This window comes from Pipistrellus hanaki (genome assembly GCF_964339955.1).
Source record: "Pipistrellus hanaki genome assembly, chromosome: 4".
Taxonomy (NCBI): domain Eukaryota; kingdom Metazoa; phylum Chordata; class Mammalia; order Chiroptera; family Vespertilionidae; genus Pipistrellus; species Pipistrellus hanaki.
In genome coordinates, this window is record NC_140506.1 from 62,835,535 (window position 1) to 62,859,548 (window position 24,014).

A 24,014-nucleotide genomic window follows, 5' to 3' on the forward strand; every position below is an offset into this window, starting at 1 on the left:
TGCCAGTCACTAGAACTAGTCACAAATGTTCCACTCCTCCCTGGTACATGATCAAACTGCATTTTCTAATCCCCTTTGAAGTCAGGCATGGCTATATAAGTCGCTTTGGTTAACAGAGTGTGAGCACAAATAATGCATGCCACATCTGGGCAGAAGCTTTAAAGGCAGTATATGATTGACCACCTCCCTTTATTCCTTCCTTGAAGAAAATAGAATGACATGTCTAGATAGTGCCTCCATCAGCCTGGTTCCCTAAATGACTGCAATGAGCAGAGATCCCCTGGCAATCACAATGGATAGGCAGTGTGAGAGAGACATACGCTGTTGTTGGATTAGCCATTCTAATATTGGGTTTTTAAGTTACTGGAGCCTAAATCAGCCTATTTTTTAATTGAATTTATTGGGGTGACATTAAATAAAATTATATTTTTCAGGTATAAAATTCTATAGTACATCATTTACATAATTTATTGTGTGTTCACCATCCCAAGTCAAGTCTTCCATCACCATTTATCCCCTTATCTTCTTTTACCTCTCCCCCTACCCCCCTTCCCTTTTGGTAATCACTATGTCATTGTCTGAGTTTAGGAGGTGTTGCTATTTTGTGGGGACTTTTTGCTTAATCCCTTTTGCTTTTTCACCCAGCCCTACAACCTCCTTCCCCTCTAACAATTAGTCTGTTCTCTACCTATGAGTCTATTTCTATTTTGTTAGTTTATTTTGTTCATTAGATTTAATTTATGAGTGAAATCATATGAAACTTATCTTTCTCTGTCTGGCTTACTGCACTTAGCACAATGCTCTCCAGGTCCACCAATGCTGTCGGAAAGGTAAGATTTCCTTCGTTTTTACAGCTGCATAGTATTCCATTGTGTAAATGTGTCGCAGCTTTTTTATCCACTCATCTACTGATGAACACTTGGGCTGCTTTCAAATGTTGGCTATTGTAAATAATGTTGCAATAGGCATAGGGCTGCATACACTCTTTCGTATTAGTGTTTCAGATTTCTTCAGATATACATTATATTTATTGTATCTGAGGCACTCTGAAGCTTTATGAGAGATGGACCAGATATCAGGAACAAAGAAAATCTTCTATTTATAAAACAAAAAAGATAGTTTTTAAAAGGTTACTTCAGGGGAAATCCCTGTTTTGTAAATCTTTTTGTCTATAGGTACAAAGTGAGTTTTCAAGGGACCATAATTACCAACTGCTGGTGCTGAGTGTAGTTAAAGCACTTGGGCTACAGCACAAAACTTGGCCACATCTGGTTATAAAAGTTCATAAGGTCAAACTTCATAAACAGAGGGTGTTCTATAATAAAAAACATTCCCAAACTCAAGATTTCCAATGTATGAAAACCCTGGTAAATATTATTGCAGCTGATGAAAATCACCAACTTTTAGTTCAAATTTTGTCAATCCTATCAATGGGACAAGGAAGGGCAAAAGGATTAATTATTTTGAGTGCTTGATGTCAGGCAATTATACTTTATTCCATTTAATTCTCACAACACTATGAGGTAACTAATGTTCTTATATTACAGATAAGAAAATAAGCATTAAGAGATTACAAAGAATTGCCCACTGGCAAAAAATAATGATGATAAATGATGAAGTTTTAATTCAAACCTGCTTCAAAGCTCCTATCATGCTAAACTTCCAAGTGTTCGAAAAACTACTCAAGAATAAAGGATGTGGATAAATCAACAGACTAAGAAAGCTATTATTTTGAGGAGCCCTACCTCTATAGAATGAAGCAGGCTGAAAAATTACTGCTCTCCCCCATCATGCTAAGGTTCTATAACGATGCCATTAATTAAAGGTTATGAGTGGGGAGAAGGGTTGGAAAAGGAAAAAAGAGAAAATACCTTTATGTTTCTCAGAAGAATGTACCTTTTTTTTTTTATTATTATAGCTAGATCTGAACAGGCTGGACTTGGGGTGCCCCCACTAAGAAAGCTCCATTTTTGCCATCTGCAGTAATAAGCAACTTGGGATGTTTCATTTGCATTTCTTCTGCTCATACTTTAACCAACCATCTTATTAGTACCTCCCAGATCACACGTCTGATTGTCAAACATCTTTTTCCTGTAACTGCTGACAAAAGCAAAGAGAATGAGGCTATTACTTTGGGGTTTTATTTTCAATTTTTGAGAAAGAGAAGAGGTAGAGAGAAAGAGAAGAAGGGAAGAAGAGAGAGAGGGAGAGGGACAAAGGGAAAGAGAGAAACATCATCAATAGACTGGAGATTAAACCAACCTATGTGCCCTGACCTGAAATCAAATCAACACCCTTTTGGTATACAAGAAGATGCTCTGACCAACTGAGCCAGCTGGTCAGGGCAAGGAAAGAAAGTTATCTACACACAAAGAATATTATATTTTCCCTTCAAGATTTGAACTTTTAATGGGTCCTTGGTCTAATGGTGACTGATCCAACCAACTAAGCCACCCTGGCCAGGGCCACAAACTTATATCACAGATACATTATACTTGTCACTTGAGCTACAAACTTAACAAGCTATATATTTCTAACTTTTCTAGATAAAATCTAATCAAACTTCTATTTTCAAAAACTATATAATCTTTCAAAGACATACCTACCTCTTGTATGTGATTGTTTTTCTCTAAGATGGAAAGAGCAACAGCTGCACACTCCAGTGTAGACAGGCACCTATTGGTTGGTTGTGCCCGAATTACGTACTGACTAGAAATGCTAGTTTTTAACTGCACCTGAAACCAAAAACAGAATAGAATGTAATTTCTGTTTTAAATTTAAAACTATGAAGTCTGTGTTTTAAATACTAATTAATTTAATTTCCTTCTGAAATTGCCAGTTTAGAAATATTAACTGTATCAGTATTATATATATATATATATATATATATATATATAATATGTATATCATATATATCATATACATATATATCTTTATTTTAGTTATTTTCAAATAGTATAAGAGGATACCAGAGTACATATATACAAATTCCTACAAATAAAAAATAAGTAGACTAATAACCCCCTCTCAATGGGCAAAAGAGTGAATAGATATTTCACAAAAAAGAAATAAGAATGGAAAATAGGTATGTGTAAAAGGGCTCAGCATGATTCAATGTAAATTAAGGTCACAATGATATAACATTTCATACTTACCAGAACAGTTAAAATCAAAAAGACTAACAGCACCAGCGGAGGATATGGAGCAAATGAAACTCTCTAACACTGTAGTGGCACTAAAAATGGTGTAACCACTTGGGAGAATTTATTTCATGATTTATCCTCCCATTATTTCTTAATATATACTGATAGGTGTATGTCCACATGGGTGTGAAATGTGTATAAATATAGACATACACATATGTATGTAAAAGGTGACATACTATAGTATTTTAACTGAGACCTAATGACTGAGGCAGAATTAGATATAAAATGGCAATAAAAATTTTAATGTCAACACATTTGGCTTTTAGATTCCTGTTTTAATTAAATGAACAAATAATTTTATACTCACAAAGCCATATTCCTAGCCCATATTCTGATCAAAATCATATTTAAACATGTGAGGATAGGTGAGAATTTCAGCTTTTACTCCTAAACTATGTATACATGGAGATTGAAGGCAGTGGTATCTACAATAAGTATTAATACAAAGCAACTTATTAAAATCAGGTGTTCTCTCTTATTTTCTTTCTTTTTAATACATTTTTATTGATTTCAGAGAAGAAGGGAGAGAAAAAGAGAAAAAAAAACATTAGTGATGAGAGAGAATAATTGATTGGCTGCCTCCTGCACTTTCTACACTACAGATTGAGCCCACAACTTGGACATATGCCCTGACCAGGAATGAAACTGTGACCTCCTGGTTCATAGGCTGACACTCAAACCACTGAGCAATGCCAACTGGGCTCTCTTATTTTCTAATATCTCTAAAGTCCTAAGAGTCTCTCATTACTTTATACCATTAAAACCCATCCATGGCATCTTTTCCCTCAATTCTTTTCCTCCTTTGTTTCTCATGCAGTCCCCCATAATATAGTTCTATTAGAATTGCTTTTTGCTCAAAGAATTCTCTTTTACAACTTTTTTCCTTTCTTTCCTCAGAAAGAGAGAGGAAAGAGAGGGAAAGAAGAAAGGAAGAGGGGAAGGGGAGGAGAGGGAGAGAGAAAGAAAGGGAGGGAGGGAGGAAAGCACAGTGGGTATCATTAAGATTCACTACATAATGTATTTGGGATACATCTTTTATTTTTTTTATTTTTTTTATTTAAATATATTTTATTGATTTTTTACAGAGAGGAAGAGAGGGGAATAGAGAGTTAGAAACATCGATGATAGAGAATCATCTATCAGCTGCCCCTTGTACACCCCCCACTGGGGATGTGCCCGCAACCAAGGTACATGCCCCTGACTGGAATCGAACCCGGGACCTTTCAGTCCTCAGACCAATGCTCTACCACTGAGCCAAACCGGTTTCGGCTGGTTTTGGGATACATCTTTTAAAGCATATTTGACTAATAATGTTTTAGTATGATCATAGTAAGATTATTTTACATTTCTACCAATAGACAAAATGAAAATTAGATGCAGGGAAGGAAAGAGATGGAGGAAAAAATTGAAAAACATATACAGTGATGAAAGAAAACTTATGATTAAATAACTGTAAGAATAATTCATGATGTTGATTAACTGTAATTACTAATGGCTTTAATATTTCATCAGGTCAACTAGAACAGAAAACAGACAACTACTGTTTCAGTACTCAATTTCTAGTCATTACTGAGAGAATTATAATAGACAGCTGATTATAACAAAATCTTTGTGATACATGCAAAATTCACAGTAAGTTTTGTTTATTGGAATAAATTTGATTTTTAAAAGACATTTCTCATTTCAGGGAAGTGTTTTAATTTATACTGTGACCCACACAGCTATATGAAAACTCAGAATTTGACATTTATCATGTTACACTTCAGAATATCCCACACAAATCATCTCTCTGGGAATTATCCAGTAACTGGATATATTAAAAGAGTATATAACTAAGATCTGTCATATTATTAATATGCACTAGATCTATCATATTATTAATATACTCTAGAGGCCCGATGCATGAAATTAGTGCAAGTGGCTCGGCCCTTGCAGCCCTGCCTGCCTCAGCTGGCCCTCACAGCCCTGGCTTCATCTGGAAGGTCATCTGAAGGTCATCTGGAAGGTCATCCGGACGGTTGTTCTGCTGTTCGGTCTAATTAGCATATTAGCTCTTTATTATATAGGATGTTATTAGAGTATGCTAATACGACATTCTCCAAGTTCCTCTTTTTTGTGCTATTTCACCTCCATCACATATTTGATTCAATGAGTAAATAAGCAAGTGCAAAAAGAAACACTCTGGATTTGTCTTTTTGAGAAGTCATCATAACAAATAATTTGCCAAAGATTGTCTTATCTTCTTAAGTAAATGTACAAGGAAATTCAAGGCAAAATTATTCAAAGAAAAAAATTAACATATGATAACATCTTAGAATATAGAAAGAGGATTTATTGAAAGACCAGGATTATTATATTAAACCTGACAATAATTAATCAATCTCAGTCAAGTCATTCAATTTCTCAGTTCTTGCTCACCTATAAAATTTAGACCACTGGCCTCCCCTAGAGTCACAGCTGGTCCTTGCTGCAGAATCAGTGTGTGGGTCAATCCCTCCCAATGACCTGCCAACAGAAATCAAGGTTCAACTACAAAGGGGCACACCCACAGCACCCAGCTCAAGTGACTGGGAAGACTGTGATCCTACAGGACACATTCTACAGGAGGCTACTCTACCAAGTCCAGGAGACATAGCATCTCACCTAATACAGGAAAGCAGCCAGAACGAAGTGACCAACAAATGGGTCCCAAATGAAAGAACAGGACAAATTTCCAGAAAAGGAACTAAATGAAATCGAGACCCTGACTCAATTACATGTATATTCTTTCCATCTTTGTTGTGCAGCAAAGTGGGGGGGGTGGGGGGTGGGGGAATTGTATATAGGCATACATGCATAGTATTGTCTATTATTTAAGGAATAATAATCAGCCAATATTTGACCCTGAATTTACTATCTTATCAGCCTAACAAAATGGCAGGGATATAAATAGCTGCTGATTGAAGAATACGTCTTTAAACTCAAATATATAATAACCGTTCTGTGTGAAAGCTGAAAAGGTTAATAAAAAGAAATATAATATGCATTATATTTTGTGGTGTTGTGGAATTTAATTTTATTGACAACTGTCCATTTAAGTGTAAGTCAACATATTGAGATGTTAGATAATACTTATGTTTGTTCTGTTAATTACTTTCTTAGACTATTTAAGAGAGCTAGTGGAATCCAAAAAGTGAACTGGTATTTTTTAAATGAATCCATTCAAGCGTAACATAAAATCCTGTGTAATCGCCATTAATGATACAATATGTTCCACTCAGGAAGATAGTAAAATTCTGTCAACTTTGTAGACTGGAAAACATGTTTAAGTGTTTTTTTGATAAATGAATGTTTTTCATGACACATTTAAAGCTGAATAATTATCACTCCCAAAAATGATGATGCACTAATAACTGCAATGAAGAATAAAAAGAATATGGGCAAAGAATATTAAATGGAGAATTCTTATCAAATGGCAGGGATTTCTTTTCTATTCAGGAGGAAAAATACTCTGATTTCAAATTAAAAGTGAATTTTCCCAAAGCTTATTCATCTTTGTAAGTGATTTAAATGAAAATTCTATTAAATTGTTAATCAAAACCAGTGACATGTTAATGCCACACTTCTTTGTGGAAAGGCATTAATTATAATAAAAGTATCGCTATTATCATATAAAATATTTAATAATTAGTGGTTTATTATTATATTGTTTTCACCAGCTGCTTAATGAAAGCTTCTTCTGTAGTTTTAATTTACAATTATCTTATTAAGACTCTCATCACTTCTTTAACCAATGAAAAGCTGTTTGTGTGTATTTAATTTATTGGCAATAGCTAGAACCTAATTTCACCTATTTTAATTAGTTATCTTTCTACTAAACAAGGCCAACATTCTAAGCCAGAGACCACACAAAATCTTTGCAACTACTAGCATGAACTTTATCAATTTTTTAAAATTGATTTTTCAGTTACAGTTGATATAGCATAGCATTTATTTTTAAATAAGTTTCTCTCCAATGACAGTACTTAATTTCAAGTCACCATCATTTCTAACCTGAATGTTTGCAAAGGTCTATCTGAATAATCTTGCTTCCGCTTAAGTCTTCTTGTATCATTCTCGATGTGTCACCCAAGTGATCATTTAAAAAACAAACGAGTGTGCCTATAAAATCTAACAAATAAATAATAAATAGGCAATGTTTGGAACAAGAGGCATAAAACACTGGTCTTCACTCAGAGGAAAGAAATATACAGGGCTTTGCAAGGATGGATTTACAGGTTTCTAAATGTTGAGGGAAGCACTGTTTTATCAAGAAAGTAACCTGATATTTCTTCCTAATGTTCAATGGAATATATGGAATTAAAGGTTTTATAGGGCTGCATCATTATATTTGATCATAAAGGAAAAACTAAAGTCATAATAAAATGTTTTAAAACACAAACTCTCTCTACTTTCCAGTCAACTTTATTGTGAACCTAAAATTGCTATTTAAAACAACAACAACAACAACAACAACAACAACAACTGATCACATTATCACTCAGATTAAAATCCTTAGCTTGCCACTAAGCTAAATCCTTAACATGGTCTATAAATCTTCCATCTCATCAATAATGCTCTCTCCATACTTCCATCACTACACACCAGCAAGATTATGTATGAAATTTTCTCTACCCTTTTCTTTTTGCTAACTACTACTTAACCTTGAGTTTTCAAGTACTAGAGAGGTCTTTGTGAACCCCAACTTCAATTAAACCCCCATTTTAAGCACCCTTATAAAATTTACTTTAATTTATAATTATATACTGATCTAACTGGCTGTGTATTTCCCATTAGGACATGGACTGACTGTTTTACTCACCACTGTATTCTGGTGTCAAGAACAGTGCCCAACACCCAGTGGCTGATGTTCAATAAATATTGGTTAGGTTAATGAATATTGATCTCAGCTATTAGAAAACAAGCTACAGTAGGTCCCTGGGTTATTTAGGAGATCCAGTCCTACTGTGAGACGTAACGCAATTTTCACCGTAAGTCAGAACCCACCTACATCACTCATATGGAGTACATATGCAGCAATAATTAAGTGAAACAGTAAAAAAAAAAAAAAAAAAAGAAAAGAAAGAAAGAAAGAAAGATAACAATTCCTGACTTTTACTTGTAGTAAGTAAGTAAAAAACATAAAGCACGTATGTACATATGTTGAAATGACGGAACTTTTTCTTTTTATAAATAAATGGGAGATGGCAACGTAACCACGTAACCACGAAAAGTCCGACGTACCCCGAGGACTGCCTGTTTATCTATGAATATAACCCAGAAGTTAGCACTTAAATTGAGGAGGGGGTGGGGGTGACTTTACTTGGAAAGCAGGTGTAAAAATGAGAAGTGGACAAAGGATCTGTATAAAGAGGTTAGGATTAGTGTCTGAATTTAAGCTTATGAAGCTGATAAAATACTATTTTAGTCAATTATCAACTTTTACATTAAAAGGCTGGAATTGAGAAATATATACTAGTCATAATTTACCTATTTTGAGGGACGTTAGTAAGTTTATATAGCAGGGAGAGCCCACTGATGGCTCACAAATCCTACAAGAACTAGAAATTCAGCCAAAAATAGTACATCTGCATTTAAGCTGAGGTATCTATAAAAAGCACATAGACTTTATGAATCAAATATGAACTCTGACTAATTATAAAATATGTAGTGTTTATCCTATCCTTTTCAAAGAATATTAAAAAGGATTACTTTATTTTATTCTATACAATCCTAACATTTTATCTATGATGCAAAATCTGAAAATCTTATATCTAAATATTTTCAGCATTTTCTTTAGGGATACAAGAAAAAATCAACTAGAGCAAAACGCAGCATGTTATTGAAATCTAAATCAAGAACATAAATAAGTTATCTTTTCCAGACATTATGCTTTAATTCAAAGTGACATTTTCAGTGCACTCATTTGGAGAAAAAAATTATAAAGGGAATACATATCATGCAATGTTTTAAAGTGTACAGTCATATAAAGAAATTAAATGTCACAAAAACTTTTTAAACAACTGGTTCATATATATATATATATATATATATATATATATATATATATATATATACACACACACACACACACACACACACACACATTTTATTTTACCATAACAATGGAGATCTCAGAAAGTTTCTCAATTGTCAACCCAAAAAATATATATAAAGTTAGTATTATTGAAGGTAGTGTTTCATGATCAATTGTATCATTCATGTTTCTAAAACATTTAATGTTCTATTTAAAGTTAGAGTTTTAAAGTTTAAAATATTTTAAAATAATCAAAGACTTTTAATAACCACAGAATTTGTATTTTGTTCTTTAAAATTAAAATATTTATCATTTTTACTCTTACTTTTCATAATCTATAATAATGAAAGCATAATATGCTAATTAGACCAGACATCCTTCCAGATGACCTTTTGGATGAAACAGGGCTGCAAGGGAAGCCTGGTCCTGGTGCCTGCCAGTGACCAGAGGGAAGCCTGGGTCCCAGGTGCCAGAGGGAAGCTGGTGCCAGCAGCCAAAGGAAGAAAGGCCTACTCTTGCAAGGATTTTGTGCATTGGGCCTCTAGGATATTAATATTTATCTATAGGTTCTAAACAATATCTAAAAATATAAAGTATCATGAAGACAGAGGAACATTTCTGCACAACTTATAAAATAAACTTTTACTTGAAGTGAGTGGCTTTTGGAATTGTTTAATAATATTGCATAGGAGATGATAACTAAGTACTATTGCTATAATAATATAGTATATATTAGTTAACTTTTGATCACTCAAAGGTCAACTTTGGTTTTAAATTTACCTATATATTATACCAGTGGAGAATTTGCTGACCCTACTTGGACTAACTAAAATTCTGATGAAAGATAAAGAGGCTTATCTCGAAGTCTGAAATGAGAGTAAATACTGGGCCTAATGATTTACAAAAACAAATATCTTTAGCATTAAGTCTGACATGACAGCTTAATAAGATAGTGTATAATGCAAGGTTACCATCTTTGTTAGCAAAATAATTGAAAATTTTTACATTTGTGCTTTTACTTCCTATATTCACATATACAATATCTTTTTTAGATACAAAGAACTGCATGTTAATTATAAAATACCTAAAAAATACAAAAATGAATAATATAAAAAGTAAAGTGACCTGTAATGTCACCATCCAGAGACAATGACTATTTACTAATGGTATTTATTCTTCTAATACTTTAGTTTTTAATATATAATTATGAAAATATTTATATCTACAAAATATGTAAAATTTGAGTTATGAAGTATAAGACTAAAACTGACATCCCTGAATCTTCTAACTATTTAAGAAACAGAATATAACCAAAATGACTGACATGTCAGGCTACCCCCCCCCCCAATGCTCACTACACACACAAATATAAATAGATAAATAGATAAGATAGACCCATACATCCAATTTCACTTAAGAATGTCCTTAGTAAAACAATAAAAATTCTCCTAATAAACTTGACCTCCTCTAAAATAACCACTTAATATGTTCCATTTTAGAACAATCAGGCACACAAGTTATGAATCTAAAAACTATTCAATTGTCACTTGCCTTTTTTTAAAAAATCCCTCCCACTTAAAATTATTTGTGTAATATCAGACAAGTTATTTAAACTTCCTGAGACTTAGTCTCCTATAGAAAATATGTGATAGAACCAGCACCCTTACAGTTACAAAATTTTACTATTCTTTAAAAAATAATCATCAAAAGCACCCAAGCCGAAACCGGTTTGGCTCAATGGATAGAGCATCGGCTTGGGGACTGAAGGGTCCCAGGTTCGATTCCGGTCAAGGGCATGTACCTTGGTTGCGGGCATATCCCCAGTAGGAGGTGTGCAAGAGGCAGCTGATCGATGACTCTCTCTCATTGATGTTTCTAACTCTCTATCTCTCTCCCTTCCTCTCTGTGAAAAATCAATAAAATATATATATATTAAAAAAAAAGCACCCAAGCCAAACTGTTTCTACAATGATAGCATAATAGTAATAATAAAAATTACATATAAACTAGAGGCCTAATGCAAGAATTCAAGCATGGGTGGGGTCCGGCTGGTCAGTCTAATTTGCAGGGCCCCAGTCAGAAAAGGAAAAAAGGTTAAAAACAATAAATATTATTTCAGCTATATTACAGTTGTACTGAAATTATAAGCTTTAAAAAGTTGAATGTTTCTCTGAAGTATTTCTTACAACTGCATGTGGATCTACAATTATTCTAAAATCAAAAGAAATGTACGTTTGAAACTTTTGATTTTATTAACTAATATTACCCCAATAAATAATAAATAATAAATAAAATGTGTAATAACATTCAATCTTCTAAATGTCTGTCAGAATATAGGGATGGAGCCTAATAAAGTTGATCCAAGGGCATATTAAAGTGAGTCACAGAGATTTCCAGTTAATTTGAGTCTTATTAACTGACACTCAGTTTAGCCATGTGCTTGGATCAGGTTTTGACAGTCTAGGAAGCCAAAGGGTGATCAATTAAGACTATGTTCACATCTAATTGTACAGATCTATATTTTCACAGCACACTTGTTTAATGTGTTTACCCAGCCACAAGAGATGGTTTCCTGCACATATCCAGATCAATATACTACTTTAGCCTTATATATATAAAAGATTGGGCCCGAGAGGAATGGCTAAATCTCTAGATTTTAATTTGACTCTTACTGACTTGACATTATCATCTGCAACTGTGTACATCTTAGCACTAACTTTTGAAGTCTGGACTTTATTGCCAATTATTCTAGCTATGTGAACTTTTGTCTGCTTCACTTAAATTATTTTTTAGTACTTTACTGAGGTAAAACTGATATAAAATAAACTGCACAGAATTAAAGCACGTCATATGTATACATACGTATATATCTGTGAAACCAACACCACAATCAAGATAAACATAACCATCATACTTTACCCCTGTAATCTCTTCTCGTCCCTCCCTTTCTCCGGGCAAGCAAAAATCTTGTTTATGATAGTATAGATTAATCTGAATTTCCTATAATTTTATGTAAATGGAATCATACAGTTATCTGGCTTCTTTCACTCAGCATAATTATTTTTGGATTCATCCGTGTTGTAGTCTGTATCAAGAGTTCAGTGCTTTTTATTGCTCAGTAGTTTTCCATTATATGGATATACCACACATTTTTTATCTACATCCCTATTAATAGACATTTTGGTCGTTCCGTTACTAGTTTGATGCTATTACAAGTTTAACTGCTATAAACATTCACATATAAGTTTTTGTATGGATATTAACCTTCATTTCCCTTGGGTAAATACCTAGTTGTGGAATGGATGGATCTCTAGACGTATGTTAGTGACTATATCATTGTACATTGCCACTAGGAGTGTACTAGCATTTCAGTCACTCTAGAGCTTTGACAATACATGTATAGGTAGTCTTTTTAAATTTTATCCATTCTAATAGGTGTAACAATATGCTTTTACTTTCATTTCTCTAATAATTTTAAGCATCTTTTCATATGCATATTTGCCATTCACTTATCATCTTTGACAAAGTGTTCAAAACTTTTGGCCATTTTAAAATTGAGATGGCTTTCTTATTTTTTAATTAATTTTTTATTAATTAAGATATTACATATGTGTCTGATCGCCCCTAACCGCCTCTGCCTCAGCCCCGCCACCATGGCTTTGTCCGGAAGGTCTCATGGTCTAATTAGCATATTACCCTTTTATTATTATAAATAGGATATGAAATACCACTATAACTATAACATAACTGCCAGTATTACTCTATGAGTAATATTGCACTTAATGCGATAGGAAGGCATCTAATACATTACATTGTATATGTTGTAAGTAGTAGAAAATACTGTATTCATAGCAATAATATACACCCTGTGGCTTCCCTTCCCGTTTTAGGAATGGTTCTCCAGTTCTCTGAACATTTCCTGGTCCCTAATGTATTTTTTTTTTTTTTGTCTTTCAGTGTAACTTTTACTGTTTATTGCACATGATTTGAGGTCCTTAATTTCTAACCACCAAAGATTCAAAGAACTATTTTTTCCATAAAGTTTAACATTAACGTTAATGAATTCATGTATTCATGTGTTTTTATTGTAAACATCTGAGTTATTCACATTCATAGATCCTGAACTCATAAGTGTGGACCATTCACAGGCTGGCAGCAAGCCAGGAAGCCACTCTGCAAGCAAACAGATACTCTGTGTAAGGAGGAAAGTCATAGCACAATATGTAATGTCCAACCTGAATCACCTCAGAATGTGACATATATTTGACTTCTTAATTCATATAGTAGTATTGGGAACTCAACTGCTTGGTTGATGACAAGGTTGACCTGGTTTCCTAGAATAATTAAGGAAAGGAAGGCTCAATCTTTCTTTTTGTCCTTCTTCCTCCTTTGCGTCCTCAAATTCTTCCTTGGCACCTTCTTCCTTTTCCTCTCCTTCTTCTTCCACTCTTTCCTCTTCCTCAGCCACTTTCTTCTTCTCTTTAGTTTCTCCTTCAGATGGGGGGTTCATCCTTAGATTCCTTGGCTTTGCAGCCTCAATGGTCTCCTCCACCTTGATCTGCTCCTCCTGGACCTGGCTGGTGTATTAAGAAGGGAAGGAGCGAGTGGGCATCAAGTAGGAGCTGGTCTGTAACCATAGGCAGACTGGCAAAAGACCTGGGAACTCTAGGAGTAACCACTGGTTATGCTTCCCACGCTGGTGAAACTGAGCCAGGTCTCCTCATCTCCCAAGAGTTTCCTATTAGCTGCAATGTCAATGTCCAAAGCCACCTTCACATTGAGGAGATCCTGGAATTCTTTTAAATAGCGTGCCATTTCACTCTTTGTAATTCTCAACTCATTTTCTAATTTGTTGATTGTGTCTTGCATAGTAACATCTGAGTTCTGCTTATCCTCCAGCTCTTGCAGCTGCTTTTCCAGTGCTTTGTTCATGCCCCGGCATGCTTTGATCTCCAGGGTCTTGGCCTTGAGCAGACAGTGGCTCTTGGACACCTCATCCTTGGCGGCGTGCACCGAGTAGGGATTCTTGGCAGTGCTCTCGGTCAGCACGGAGAAGCTGCTCTTGAACCATCCTTCGGCATTCTGCGTGTTCTTGGCAGCCAGCTTCTCATACTGGGCACAGATGTCTTGAGCGTGGAGGAGAGGTCGGACTTGGAGAACACATCCATCTCCACGGAGATCTGAGTGTACTGGATCTACACCTGCAGCTCCATGATCTCCTCTTTGTGCACCTTCTTCAGAAAGGCGATTTCCTCCATCAGGCTGTCGATGTGCTTTTCAAGCTCAGCGCCTCGTTTGCACCTTTGGGCGCCTCCAGCTTCCCTCTTTGGGGTGATCAATTGCGGAGTCCCTCCCGCATCGATCACCCCACAGAAGGTGACTTAGGCCTCCCTCTATGGGGTAATTGTGAGGCCATGTTCGGGCCCCCGACCAATCGCATCACATCTGCCTTAGCTGGCCTGGCACCAGGGCATGTCATAGCGTGGTAGTCCGGATGGTCCTCTGGCTATTAGGCCGTTTGGTCGATTTGCATATTACGCTTTTATTATTATAGATTTTATCAATAATGAGATTTCATCAATAACCTCTAGATGCAATATTTTTAAATATGGCTTTTTTCTTCTGACATTCCATTTTTATTCAATGTTTTCTAAACTTATAAAAAATTATTCTAAATTTTAAAATTATTTTCATTATTAGTAAGCCATTTGAAGATCAAGTATTTTCAGCCATCTGTTCCCACTCCACAATCCTTTGTAAACAGAGGCATTTTTACCCATTATGCCCTATACTTGAAACACATAAATCATGCCAGTTGCCAAAATATACCAAGCATGCTTGCGATGCAAATAGCCCGTCTTTCTCTGAAATAACTATATCCACTGAGCTGAATTAATGTAGTGCTTCTCCAGGATTATCTCTGCCAACTGACAGCTGTTGTAAGAAAGTTTATAGAATATATACTGCCACTCACAGTATGTATGTACTCCCAATTGTGGCAATGCAAAATAGTTCTGAATAATAAACTCCCCTGAAAGAATGCAAGCAATTAAAGACAAAGACCATCAGTATCATAATACAGCTCACTAAAAGTTACAGTAATTAATACATTTGAACACAAATTCATTTCATGTTAGTAGATGCTTGCACATATGACTACAACCCAGTAGGAGCCATTGCATCAGGTATTAATATTTAATAAATAGTATGCATTATAAACCTGACCTACCAATACCAGGTGGCTCAGTTGGTGGTTGGAACATCATCCTGTACACCAAAAGGTGGCTGGTTCAATTTCCAGTCAGGACCTGTATCTAGGTTGCTGGTTTGATCTGGGGCATATATGAGAGACAACTGATCAATGTTTCTCTCTCTCTCTCTCTCACTCACTCTCACTTCCTCTCTTTCTAAAAATCAATTTTAAAAAACATATCCTCAGTTGAAGAGTTTTAAAACTTGTATTATAAAACTTCCTCATAGAGTTGTTAAAGTGACTAGGATAATCAAGAAATTACTATTGATTGAATTAAAGACCAAACTACCCTTAATTCAAACTTCTCTTAACCTCAAGCATCCAGAAAATGCCCACAAACTTTTATGCAAGATAATACAATAACCTAGCTCAATACTGTCTAGTGAGAATATATGTAAAATAAAAAGGTAAAATTTATCTTAATATATCTTATTTAATCCAAAATAGCCAAAATGAATAATTATTTTATAACTATTACTACTAAAATAATAACTATTATTATAAAATCTATAACAACAAAAGCATAATATACTAATTAGACCAGACAACCTTCCAGACAAAGCCAGGGCTTCAAGGGAAGCCCAGGTCCCAGAGGGAAGCCAGTGCCAGCAGCTGGGGCAAGGAAAGCCTACTCTTGCACGATTTTTGTGCATTGGGACTCCATTTATTTTGTAATATTATAAAAATTATTGAGATTTTATATTCTTTTCTTAAAACTAAGTGTTTGAAAGCCATTGTGTATTTTATATATACAGAACATATATAAAATTTAGTTGGATAAATTTTAATCATAAATACTTAATCGGTATTTAGATTTTATCAATAAGAGTTTAAAATGTAGTTCTCACATCTAAGTTGTTCCAACATCAAAGTTTTCCAATAATACATTCATATATCACATAAATACATTCCTTCAATATTTACATTCACATTGACTAAATTCGTTTATCTTTTTTAAATCACTGCTTTAACTCAGAAGCAAAAGCATATCACTTTAAAATCCATGACTGTGTAGTAAGTAAATTCACTAAATCTTATGTCAACTCAGTTTTACTAATCTCAAATTCAAAGGGTTACTTCATAAATTGAAAAGTATTTTCAAATTTATCAATGTCAACAAAGCAATCCTCAAGTTTTTCTTGCAATTTCCTTTCCTTGAGCTTCAAATTTGCCTGCATAAAACTACAATAATAGTGAAAAAATTTTAATCACAATGCCATTTTTTGCTGTTTTTTTTTGGTTTGTTTGTTGAACAATTGGTAAACATTTTAACTTGGAGTTAACAATACATATATTTTTTGTAAAATTCTTCTACTATTCAACCAATAAGAATTAGCATATAACAGCCGAAACTGGTTTGGCTCAGTGGATAGAGTATCGGCCTGCGGACTGAAAGGTCCTGAGTTCGATTCTGGTCAAGGGCATGTACATCGGTTGCGGGCACATCCCCAGTAGGGGGTGTGCAAGAGGCAGCTGGTCGATGTATCTCTCTCATTGATGTTTCTAGCTCTCTATCTCTCTTCCTTCCTCTATGTGAAAAATCAATAAAATATATATATATATATATATATATATATATATATATATATATATATTAAAAAAAGAATTAGCATATAACAATTGATTAAGTTCACTGTCCTCTATTTCTTTCAATTGTTCCACTATTAGCCAGTGGTAAGTCATAGCATTTGTACATATATACATAATTATTTTTTAACAACTGAATGCATGATACTTTTCAGAGATACTACTTGAGAAAACTAAGGTACAAATATATTCAGTATGTAATATATGCTTAAATGAAGCAATAAATAAAAATATTTCTTACGTGAAAATTCTAAAAATTCCAAATTTTTGTCCTACAATACCTGGGATACTATCCACATGAAGTAAATTATTTTATTCATATTTAGCTGAAATTCTTTGAAGGATTTAAAAGAATCAAAAAATATCTATATCCTGAGTTCAATTTTTTAGGTTACAAATTGACAACTTTTCTTTCTACATTTGAGCTTACCCAAAATATTTTTCCCAATTATTAATTGGGCTGTATCTCTTTTATCACATGACATCTAAAGCTAAATAAAAGTATCTGCAATTTTTCTTAATTGGAATTAGCTGATCGTTGATATCATAGGAAAGATTTTATAGTCTATGAGCAATTTTAGGGTAGCTAAATTGAAAATCTTTCAACTTTTTCTAACAAAATTTCCACAACAGAAATGAATTATTTTACCATATCACCATTTAATAATGTCTACATATGCCCATCTAAGTTTCTAAAAACCTAAAGAAATATATTTAATCCACAGGCAGCAAAAATCTCACACATATGACGAAGCAATATCTTCACTGGTACAGCTTCTAGGGCAATGGAAACTAAAGAGAAAATAAACAATGGACTACAACTAAATTAAAATGCTTCTGCACAGCAAAAGAAACCATCAACAAAACAACAAAAAAGCCCACTACTTGGGAAAACACATTTGCCAATGTTATTAGCGATAAGGGTTTAATCTCCAACATTTACAGGGAACTCATACAACTTAACAAAAGGAAAATAAACAATCCAATCAATAAAGGGACCTACAATAAATACTTTTTGAAGGAGGACATAAGAAAGGCCAAGAGACATGTGAAAACATGCTCAAAGTCACTAATTATCCGAAAGATGCAAATCAAAACAACAATTCGGTACCATCTCACACCTGTCAGAATGGCTATCATCAACAAATCAACAAACAACAAGTGCTGGCAAGGATGTGGAGAAAAAGGAACCCTCATGCATTGTCGGTGGGAATGCAGACTGATGCAGCCACTGTGGAAATTCAGACTGCTGCAGCCACTTAATTAATAGATTATACTTTGCATCACATGGGATTTTTTCAATAAACTAAAAATGGAACTCCCATTTAACCCAGTGATCCCACTTCTAGGAATATATCCCAAGAAATTAGAAGCACCAATCAGAAAGGATATATGCACCCCTATGTTCATAGCAGTACAATTCACCATAGTTAAGATTTGGAACAGCCTAAGTGCCCATCAGCAGATGAGTGGATTAAAAAATGTGGTACATCTATACTCTGGTTTCTCTTCAGATCACATAAATCTTTCATCTTTTACTAAAAAATGTGGTACATCTACACAATGGAATGCTACTCTGCTATAAAAAAGAAAGAATTCTTACCATTTGCAACAGTATGGATAGAATTTGGAGAGCATTATGCTAAGCAAAATAAGCCAGTCAGAGGAAGATAAATATCACATGAGCTCACTCGTCTGGAATATAATGAACAACATAAACTGATGAACAAAAACAGATCCAGAGACAGAGAAGCATCCATCAGACCCTCAAACCTCAAGAGGGAAGGTAAGGGAGAGTTGGGGTAAAGGGGAGAGATCATGCATATAAGCCTAACCAATGGACACAGACACTAGGAGGATGAGGGCATGAATGGAGGAGTAGGGGACAATGGGGGGATAAGGACACATATATAATACCTTAATCAATAAAGAAAAAAATAATAAAATATATTGCAAATAATAAGTTAAGTTAGAAATGTCTCTGGTCAATATACAAAATTGAATTGTATTTCTATATATTAGCCACAAACAATTAGAAATTTAAATCAACAAAATACAATCATTATAATAGCATCAAAAATATTAAATACTCAGAGACAGATTTAACAACTTTGTTGAAAAAGCTGTTAAGAAAAAGGCACTCTCATACAGCACTGCCCTTTAAGCCATGCTGCCTGATTTCCAACCTAGCACTCCACTAAAACACTATTACTAAAACCATCAATGAACATCATGTCACTAAAACTAATAAATGTTTCCCTGTCCTCGTTTTAATTGATCTCTCAGGAGCATTCAACTCTGGTAAAACTCTCTTCTTCCTTTGTTCCCAAGATACCAGACTCCCCTAGTTATCCTTCTACTTAGCTAGCTTCATGTTCTGTCTCCTTTGTGGTTCTTCCCTGGCTACTAAATACTTAAGTTCTTCAAGGCCCAAACTTAAATACTCTTTTCTTTTTACTCTATATTTTCCTACTAGATAACATCATCCATAGCCTCATTTAACTTACCACCTACCTAGAAATGACCCACAAATGTATACTTTAGGCTCATTCATGAAAATTATTACTTAAAAAAAAATTCTGAATTTTTTTTTTTTTTAAATCCTCACCCGAGGATATTTTTCCATTGATTTTTAGAAAGAGTGGAAGTGAGCCGAAACCGGTTTGGCTCAGTGGATAGAGCGTCGGCCTGTGGACCGAAAGGTCCCGGGTTCGATTCCGGTCAAGGGCATATATCTTGATTACGGGCACATCCCCAGTACAGGGTGTGCAAGAGGCAGCTGTTCGATGATTCTCTCTCGTCGATGTTTCTAACTCTCTATCCCTCTCTCTTCCTCTCTGTAAAAAATCAATAAAATATATATTTAAAAAAAGAAAAAAAATAGAAAGAGTGGAAGTGAGAGGGATAGACAAAGATAAATATTGATGTGAGAGAAACACATCAATTGGTTGCCTTCTGCACAAGCCCCAGCCTGGGAGGAGCCTGCAACCAAGGTACATGACCTGGACAGGATCAATCCCTGGACTTTTCGGTACTCAGGCAGAGGAGCCAAACTGGCTAGGGCATAGTCTTGAATTCTTAATTTCATTTTAATTCCGAAGATATATATGAAAAAAAATGGTAAGTGAAAAGAATCTAAATCTAATTAACAGTTTAGGATTATTCTAAGGAAGAATGGAAGTCCTTACTATGGTTTCAATTTCAATATATGCTAATGAGGAAGGTGAGTATAAGTAAGCCCATACTTAGGACTGCCCAAAAAAAGGCGACCAACAACCAAACTACCATGTTGTTAGTGGTACTGAAAGGTGATAAATACCCTGTTTCCCCGAAAATAAAACAGTGTCTTATATTAATTTTTGCTCCCAAAGATGTGCTAGGTCTTATTTTCAGGGGATGTCTTATTTTTCCATGAAGAAGAATACGGTCCACATTTATTGTTAAATGAAAATAAAGGAAATTTATTACCTGTATACGGTACGATAGTACGGTAGTTGTCAACACAAACCAGACAAACTGTGAATCCTACAGTATCAAGAATTTACTCATTTATTCAGTGACAATCATGTCATCATCTTCTGGAGCATCATCATAACAATCCAATTCCTGAATTTCCTGGTGAATTTCTTGTGACTCCATTTCTTTCAGAATCAGTGGACCAAATCTCTCATGTTTAGCCTGGGGGGGCCTTATTTTTGGGGGGATGCCTTATATTTCACTCTGAAGGAAACCTGTAAGTAGGTCTTATTTTCGGAGGATGTCTTATTTTCGGGGAAACACGGTAGCAGAAGAACTCAACTAGTAAGTGAGACAAGGTCAGAAGAGTCAGGTGGGTGGTACCAGCATGATCCTATCTTTGGGACAAGATTCCAGCCAGGAGGTGGACCTCTGTGGTCCAATTTCTAAGAGCAAGAACTAGAAAAGTGTAGGTTTAAGGCAGTTTAGTCCTATTGGGCGAAACAAAATGTTAAATCAGAAATGAAGACTGAAATTCAGTCACCTAGACTGGGCACTCTAAATGAGGAAAAGCAGAGGGGAGGCTCACGGTGGCCATTAATGTTCAGGATTCACACTGAGTAGCCAAACATCTAGCTTAGATCATCAAATTTCCAAAACCTCAGGCAAATGGAGTGGCCAATATCCTGCCTGCCATATATATATATATATATATATATATATATATATATATATATATATATATATATATATAAAACATACTAAATTATTGTCTACCATGCAACATCCCATAGAAATGTCATTTATTATTAATACTGAAAAATAATTATTGAATATAAATAAATTAGGATTGAATAACATTCACATGGGAGTTCTGAAGGAACTCAAATATGAAAATATCAAACTACAAGCTAAAATATATAATAGCCACTGAGAGAATTCAATAATTTTTCAGTTCCTAAAAGAAGGCTCCAGGGGATCTCTAGGAACTATAAACCAGTGAGTAAACAAAAAACATTTCTCATCACAAGTTGAAAATTTTTCCATATTAAAAAATAATTTCTAGTCATAAAATTTTATGCAAAGGGAATTCATGCTTCCATAGTTCTTCTGGAGAACAAACATTATGGTGCATTTGAGCTAACATACTGCAGGCAGATCATATTTTTTTCATTTCCAAAATGAAAATCTGCAAATGATTAAAGATAAAGACAACTAGAATAATCACTCTCTAAAAATGACACAATAAAAACATTAATTATCTTCTTAGTAAAATAAAGCCAAGAGAAGATGTTACATGTTAATAAAATCATACAGGGTATTGATAACATGAACATAGAATTCTTCAAAACAAAAGGAAATTCCTTAATACTCAGAGAAGGTGGTCTGAGAAAAAATAAGAAGAATTAAATTTATAAAATATGTGGTAATATAGGGAATTCATTACTCCAATTATTCCAGCTAAGAATGAAAATATAAGCTTATTTCAGAAGTAGAAGGTAAGTGAAGGAACAATCTATCTATCCAGGGTGGTCTGACTCTTCACTGGCATTTCAGACCTCTAAAACAGGAGAGGCTACATTCTACGCAACAATACAGGCTGAGCACAACCCTCCATCCCTCTCTGCCAACATGCCAGATACGTGCACAAAGCTCTTGGACTCTCCAGTCCAGACCAACTATTAAATGAAAACCATGCAGAGACCTCTGTCAACACCAAATCAAACTGTGTTTGACCAACAAAATCATGAAATACAATAAATTGGTTGTTGTTTTCATACCAAATTTTGTGTGTCAGAAGTCCCCAATGACCCACAGAGATTCACTAGGCCTCACAAAACTCAGCATATAGTCAAATTCATGGCTACAATTTCTTACAGCAAAATACTACAAAGTGGAATAAGCAAAAGGAACAGACATATGGCAGAGTCCAGATGAAAACAATGTCAACTTCTAAGAGTCCTCTCCCAGTGAAGTTGCTCAAGATGCACTTAAATCCTAAAATGGCACTGAACTGTGACAACCTACGTGAAGTGTTGTCTACTGGAGAAGCTCATTGAAGACAGTGCCCAAGGGCTTTAATGGAGGCTAGTCACTTAGGCACCCTCTGCCAGACTCCGAGAAAAACAGGTGCTCATATATATTGTATATCACTAGAGGCCTGGTGCATGAAAATCATGCATGGGTGCAGTTCCTAGGCCTGGCCTGCAATCCACGCGCAAGTGTCTGGCATGAAAGGATAGGTTCCAGCTGACCTCTGGGCCGTGGGCAGCACCTGGGGCCCCAGGAACCCACATACCCCCTTCCGCCTGAGTCACGGCCCCCAAGTCCCCATGTGGAGATACAGTGAGCACAGCAGTCACCATGGGACAGGGCCCAGCATGGACCTCTGGGCCACCCAATGGTGCTACATAGAAGCTGGGAGGGCAGCCCACTCTCTCCTTGCAGACCGGCTCCTGCATGAACCCCTGCAGTCCCAGCAGCTGTGGCCCGGCTCACCCCGAAGAGCCGTGCGGGTGTGGGGCAGGCTCCTCATAGGTGCCCAGAACCTAAGTGTGGGGGCTTCCACGGCACACGTGCTCTGGTGTCCTGGGGGAGGGTAGCAGGTGGAGTGACACCCCGAATTCTCACCGCATGTCTGTCCCCGCCTGCCCCCCCCCCCCCCCCATCTCCAGGTAGCCGGTGAGAGGTCGCAGCCCCCACATCCTCCCCCAGGTGCCAACAGAAGTTGGCCACTGCCCCCTGGTGGTCAGCACATGTCATAGTGAGCAATTAAACTCCAGTTGAACTCCCCGTCCAATGACCACTCGAGGGACAATTTGCATTAGTATTAGGCTTTTTTATATAGGATTTGTTTGCACAAATAATTTAAGCACAATGATCCACTCTGACCATTTAGGAAAAGTTTTAGATCTGTACAGAAAACTGTTTACCATTCACATTCACAGATGCCAGCCAAAGGCCATATTTGTAAGCATTTTTGTATCTAAGGAGAGCCAACTCAAATCTATATTAATTGCATTTTGCACAAACAGTAAGAGGTAATTGAAACAACAGCCACATGTTATTGTCAAAAACAATGTATTGGGATACACAAACCACTGGCTGGGACTGACCTAAATGGCATATTTTCTGTTCCTTGGGAAAAAATTAAATTAAAGGTAGTTAAAAGGAATCAGTGTGTAAAACAAATCACATTAAATAGTATTTATTTTTGAGATATGCATAATTGCAAACAACCACAGAGTAAACTTAATATCTGAAAATTAATGGTATACCTTAAGTCTCCTAAAGGTTGGCCTTGATAAGAATTACAGCACTTGAAAAGTAATAACCTAATGGTAAGTTGTTACCAGGCAAAAGCAAACTAATGTGCAATGTTATAATGAATCTGTAAAGAATCAGATGATAAAACTTTAAATCTACTAAAGCTTGTCACCAAAAATTATGGTTATCA

General features: G+C 35.3%; 1 protein-coding gene and 1 pseudogene across 4 annotated transcripts in view; both read right to left on the reverse strand.

Moving 5' to 3' along the window:
• DTWD2 (DTW domain containing 2) overlaps positions 1 to 24,014 on the reverse strand; it is a 49,446-nt gene that overhangs the window by 3,627 nt on the left and 21,805 nt on the right. For 2 of the 3 annotated variants that reach the window (XM_084880470.1, XM_084880468.1), the window contains exon 5: positions 2,607 to 2,735. The exons of the other annotated variant lie outside the window; for it this stretch is intronic. In XM_084880470.1, coding sequence (XP_084736596.1) covers positions 2,607 to 2,735 — 129 coding nt within the window. The remainder of the gene's footprint in view (positions 1 to 2,606; positions 2,736 to 24,014) is intronic. 3 annotated transcript variants of the gene reach the window in all.
• LOC311621032 (neurofilament light polypeptide-like) lies at positions 13,559 to 23,193 on the reverse strand (annotated as a pseudogene). The gene is made up of 2 exons: positions 23,189 to 23,193; positions 13,559 to 14,562 (listed from the first exon to the last, which is right to left on the reverse strand). The product of its transcript is annotated as a neurofilament light polypeptide-like (transcript).